The sequence below is a fragment of the Babylonia areolata genome, chromosome 20, assembly GCF_041734735.1.
Source record: "Babylonia areolata isolate BAREFJ2019XMU chromosome 20, ASM4173473v1, whole genome shotgun sequence".
In the NCBI taxonomy this organism is placed as follows: domain Eukaryota; kingdom Metazoa; phylum Mollusca; class Gastropoda; order Neogastropoda; family Buccinidae; genus Babylonia; species Babylonia areolata.
The window spans coordinates 47,028,084-47,034,083 of record NC_134895.1 but is presented as its reverse complement, the minus strand read 5'-3'; the positions used below and the strand labels follow the sequence as shown (position 1 = coordinate 47,034,083).

The window sequence follows — 6,000 nt, the reverse complement described above, 5'->3', positions numbered from 1 at the left end:
CGTGTCTGTCACAAACAACTCCTATTTCTTGACATGGCTGACACCTTTTCTTTTAAACATAAGATTAAAAATGAAACACAAACAAAAAACAAAAAGAGACAAACAATTGAAATAACTGGGAAATCAATGCGGCATAAACATATTTGTAAACCAACAATTAATGACTTGAGATTTTAATTTTATAGCAAATAATGACATGTAACAAATAATAATTACTCAGATACAGAACAGCTTACAGGTGTAAAAAAAAATTACATCTGCATTAATTACTCAGTGTTCACATGGAGCGACTATTTTGTCTCATTTTCACTATTTCAAAGCATTTGAGCAACAAGTCATGTTTTCACTGAAAATGACTCTTAGAGTTAGGTGAGAGAAATGAGAAAAGTTCTGATTCTTATGTTCATCATCTGTTCATACTGCAGTAACCTTGGAAAGAGAGAGGAGAGAATAGGAGGGAGGAAATGAGAGAGAGAGAGAGAGAGAGAGAGAGAGAGAGAGAAGCCACACAAAAAATATTTATAAAACAAGCAAACTGAAAAATATAATATGAATAAAAAAAATGTACAAAACCACAACCTATAAGTCTTCCCTCCCCTTACAAAACAGCAACTTACATGTATTTCTCTGTCAACAAAACAACAATTCACATGTGTTTCTCTGTCACAAAACAACACCTGCCACATCTTCTTTTGTCACAAAGCAACAATTATCAGGCGTTCCTCTTTCACAGGCGTTCCCCTTTCACAAAACAGCTACTTGCATGAGTTCCTCTCTCACAAAACAGCAATAACATAACAGCAATAACATGTGAACCTCACAAAACAGCAATAACATGTGAACCTCACAAAACAGCAATAACACATGAACCTCTCTCACAAAACAGCAACTGACATATGCACACTGTAAACGGTTTTCCCAGCTGCATGGCAAGGTGTAGTGATAATGAGTCCCTCACTCATCCACTTGATGCTCACATCATGAAGATCAGAACTGATTTCCATTTGAAGAGAACTGACCCAGTTAGCCAATTCAAAGATGTCAATGTGAAGATTACTGGGGCGAAAAGACTGTGATGGATAACATCGCAGGATTCAAACACTCCCTCTGACAGCACTGGATGCCCAACCCCGACACATGACGCCAGGAATCTGAGGAACAGTTTATCACAAGGAGGAAGCCAAAGGCCACACACACACACACACACACACACACATACACGCACACTGACGGTACAAAAACGATGCTGTACATCCCTTGCGCTGGATATGATTGTGCAAGACGTCCATCTTGAAGCTGTTTGTCGCACGCCATCAGTCAGAAAACCAGTGTGTTGCGGTACCTCCATGCATCACATTTCTCCCAGTGAGGAAGGACCCTGAACTCCACCACTGATGATTCCGCTGACAGAACTGACACGAATCTCCAGCACCGCTTCCACAACACATCCAGCACTTTCATCACAGACACCACAGGCAAGCGAAAACTCCACCACAAATATGTTTCCAAAAAAAAATCATCCTATTTTTTCTTCTTCACACAAATCAGCTGTTTAGCTGCACACCAGTATCCACCAGTTGATTCATGTCTGCCTACTGTTTGGGCTTGAAGTCAGTTGTCGTTTTCTCTTTTCTTATCTTTTTTTAACAGGGGTAGCCTTTTGACAGGAGAGTATTCCACTGGGTGTGGGTATGGCGTGAGATGTGCTGTAGAAAGGTGAGCGGACGATGTGTCACACTTGAGCGGGCTCAGTCTCTGCTGTGGTCGGTCTCCGCCGTGACAGTCTGTTCAAAGCTTTTGAGCTGTCGTTCACAAAGGACTGAAACGGTAAACAAGACACTGGTTACATTCCCATGCTACACTGGTTACATTCTTATACTATCAACAAGACACTGGTTACATTCCCATACTACACTGGTTACATTCCCATACTATCAACAAGACACTGGTCACATTCCCATACTATCAACAAGACACTGGTTACATTCCCATACTATCAACAAGACACTGGTTACATTCCTATACTATCAAAAAGACACTGGTTACATTCCCATACTATCAACAAGACACTGGTTACATTCCCATACTACACTGGTTACATTCCCATACTATCAACAAGACTGGTTACATTCCCACACTATCAACAAGACACTGGTTACATTCCCATACTGTCAACTTCAAGTCACAAGCTGAAATTTACGCAGGTGTTTTAACACATATCTGAACACATGTGTGCACACCTACACCCCCACTCTTACTTCCTAAAGTACAAATACATACAGGATAATGTGGTGTCTAACCACTTGTAACACATACATACAAAGATGAAAGAACCAACTGATAAACGCTGATGGAAAAAGGGCAGCTCACACAACACTGACAAGATGACCAGAGTCTATGCAACAATTGTACAGATCTTGCACCAGTCAACATTTCAATATCTCATACCACAGTCCTGCTGCAAAAGCAGAATGTACAAAGATATTTTTAGATTGATGACTGATAAAAACTGCCAAGAAGGACAGACATGTCTCCCTTTATTGCTTGTCCATATATTTATGATGATCATTTAATTGTGATTGCTCAACTGTCCTCAGGTCTTTTATAAACTTACCAAAAGCTTTGCAGTGTTTGGGAATCAAAATCTGGCCAAACCCTGGGCACTGATGAATGACTACTGCATGCATAAAATGCAATCAGTTTTGGAAACAGTGTATGCAGATGTTCGTTATCTCTGTTTCTTATAATTCAGATTATCATACTGATCCAAGCCACACTGCTCAGTATGTCATCTAACCAAGCTCTCTCACCCGTGTCCTGACTGGTCAGCTGTTTTCTCACTCTTTTACATTTTTCATTGAAATAACCAGTCTGATTGATCCCATTCATAGAAAGCCATACCAAGTCGAAACAAGCCCTTACACATTTTAAGTCTCCACATAAAAACAAAAAACAAAAAATCTCAGAATTCAAATGCCAAGGAATATGTTCTATCCGTGATCTTTGCAGTGCAAAGTTTTCTTCACAATCAGAAACTTCCTAATTTTACGGCAGTTCCATCGCAGGCTCAGGAAAATTGTAACTGCTGAGCAAACCAAGCAATGTTGATGATCACTGGTTCAACCTAGCTCTAATGATGAGGAGACGGGCTTCCTGCTCCGTCAGACAGGCAGTCCAGGCACTCACTCACTCACCATAAGGCGTTTATTGGCGAAATAGGGTCTCTCCGGGCTGCCATCATTCATGTCACAGTCTTCACAGAAACACAACAACAACGCATCCATCACCATCTGAAACACACAGCGCAGGTTTGCCTTCAGCGTCACCGGCCAGCACGGTGCGGGGAGGGGGAGGGGTGGGGAGCACATGGAATTCTTCATCAACATCAGCTAGACATGGAATTCTACATCAACATCAGCTAAACATGGAATTCTACATCAACATCAGCTAAACATGGAATTCTTCACCAACATCAGCCAGACATGGAATTCTTCATCAACTAGACATGGAATTCTTCACCAACATCAGCTAGACATGGAATTCTACATCAACATCAGCCAGACATGGAATTCTACATCAACATCAGCCAGACATGGAATTCTTCATCAACATCAGCCAGACATGGAATTCTTCATCAACATCAGCCAGACATGGAATTCATCATCAACATCAGCCAGACATGGAATTCTTCATCAACATCAGCTAGACATGGAATTCTACATCAACATCAGCCAGACATGGAATTCTACATCAACATCAGCTAGACATGGAATTCTTCATCAACATCAGCTAGACATGGAATTCTACATCAACATCAGCCAGACATGGAATTCTTCATCAACATCAGCCAGACATGGAATTCTTCATCAACTAGACATGGAATTCTTCATCAACATCAGCTAGACATGGAATTCTTCATCAACATCAGCTAGACATGGAATTCTTCACCAACATCAGCTAGACATGGAATTCTTCATCAACATCAGCTAGACATGGAATTCTTCATCAACATCAGCCAGACATGGAATTCTACATCAACATCAGCCAGACATGGAATTCTTCATCAACATCAGCCAGACATGGAATTCTACATCAACATCAGCCAGACATGGAATTCTTCATCAACATCAGCTAAACATGGAATTCTTCATCAACATCAGCCAGACATGGAATTCTTCATCAACATCAGCTAGACATGGAATTCTTCATCAACATCAGCTAGACATGGAATTCTTCATCAACATCAGCCAGACATGGAATTCTACATCAACATCAGCTAAACATGGAATTCTTCATCAACATCAACTAGACATGGAATTCTACATCAACATCAGCTAGACATGGAATTCATCATCAACATCAGCTAAACATGGAATTCTTTATCAACATCAGCTAGACATGGAATTCATCATCAACATCAGCTAGACATGGAATTCTTCATCAACATCAGCCAGACATGGAATTCTTCATCAACATCAGCCAGACATGGAATTCTACATCAACATCAACCAGACATGGAATTCTACATCAACATCAGCTAGACATGGAATTCTTCATCAACATCAGCTAGACATGGAATTCTACATCAACATCAGCCAGACATGGAATTCTACATCAACATCAGCCAGACATGGAAATCTTCATCAACATCAACTAGACATGGAATTCTACATCAACATCAGCTAGACATGGAATTCTTCATCAACATCAGCTAAACATGGAATTCGTCATCAACATCAGCTAGACATGGAATTCTACATCAACATCAGCTAGACATGGAATTCTTCATCAACATCAGCCAGACATGGAATTCTTCATCAACATCAGCTAGACATGGAATTCATCATCAACATCAGCTAGACATGGAATTGTACATCAACATCAGCTAGACATGGAATTCATCATCAACATCAGCTAGACATGGAATTCTACATCAACATCAGCTAGACATGGAATTCTTCATCAACATCAGCTAAACATGGAATTCTTCATCAACATCAGCTAGACATGGAAATCTTCATCAACATCAGCTAGACATGGAATTCTACATCAACATCAGCTAGACATGGAAATCTTCATCAACATCAGCTAGACATGGAATTCTACATCAACATCAGCTAGACATGGAATTCTACATCAACATCAGCTAGACATGGAAATCTTCATCAACATCAGCTAGACATGGAATTCTACATCAACATCAGCTAAACAATGCATCGTGACATGACTCCTATGAAAAGCTGAATGCTAGTTGGTATTTTTTATTGCATTGTCCCATGCTATCTCACACACACAAACATGCCCACACACACACACACACAAACACACCCACAAACACGCCCACACACACACCCTAATTCCCCATCTCTATGGTCAACATAACTCTAGTTATGAATACAATGACGTATGCAATATATCCATGTTTAAACTCAGCTTTGTATGTTTCCCAACAGAAGTGATGTGGTGCACTACACATTTTCCCCCCCTTCCCTTTACAGAAACCTAACACAACAAATCTGTCTGATGATTTCAAACAGCAGCATGTTTGTGGGCAGGAATATTGTGTTGAATGTCAAAGTACACATGAAACTGGAGACTGAAACATAACACTGAGAACAGTTTTCATTTCGCTCCTGAAAAAAAACAACAAACAAACTGTGGATGGAGAGACTGACAGAGGAACTGATAACAAACATTATTAACAGGCATAGGTGGATATGCATCAAACTGTTCTTTCATTCTATATAATTATATATATATATATATATATATATATATATTTTTTTTTTTAAAGAACAACTTTAAAATCTTATGATGAACCTTTCATGACATCATCATGAGAGGGGGGACAGTGAGGGGAGAGTGCTAGGGGTAGGGTAGGGGTGATTATTTATTCTTTTTGCTGTCTGAATCGTGTGTCACTGTTAACATATGCTCTTAATCTGTACACCTTAATACACCCGTTTTATATACATTGTTGATGAGTGTGTGTGTGTGCTG

At 39.9% G+C, this 6,000-nt stretch overlaps 1 protein-coding gene across 1 annotated transcript in view; it reads right to left on the bottom strand.

The window, feature by feature from the left end:
- Positions 1–507: 507 nt before the first annotated feature.
- LOC143295067 (choline transporter-like protein 1) overlaps positions 508–6,000 on the bottom strand; it is a 111,862-nt gene continuing 106,369 nt past the window's right edge. The window contains exons 16-17 of the mRNA XM_076606627.1: positions 3,195–3,290; positions 508–1,819 (exon numbers count right to left, since the gene is read on the bottom strand). Of these exons, the coding sequence (XP_076462742.1) occupies positions 1,733–1,819; positions 3,195–3,290 (183 nt within the window). The 3' untranslated portion in view covers positions 508–1,732. The remainder of the gene's footprint in view (positions 1,820–3,194; positions 3,291–6,000) is intronic.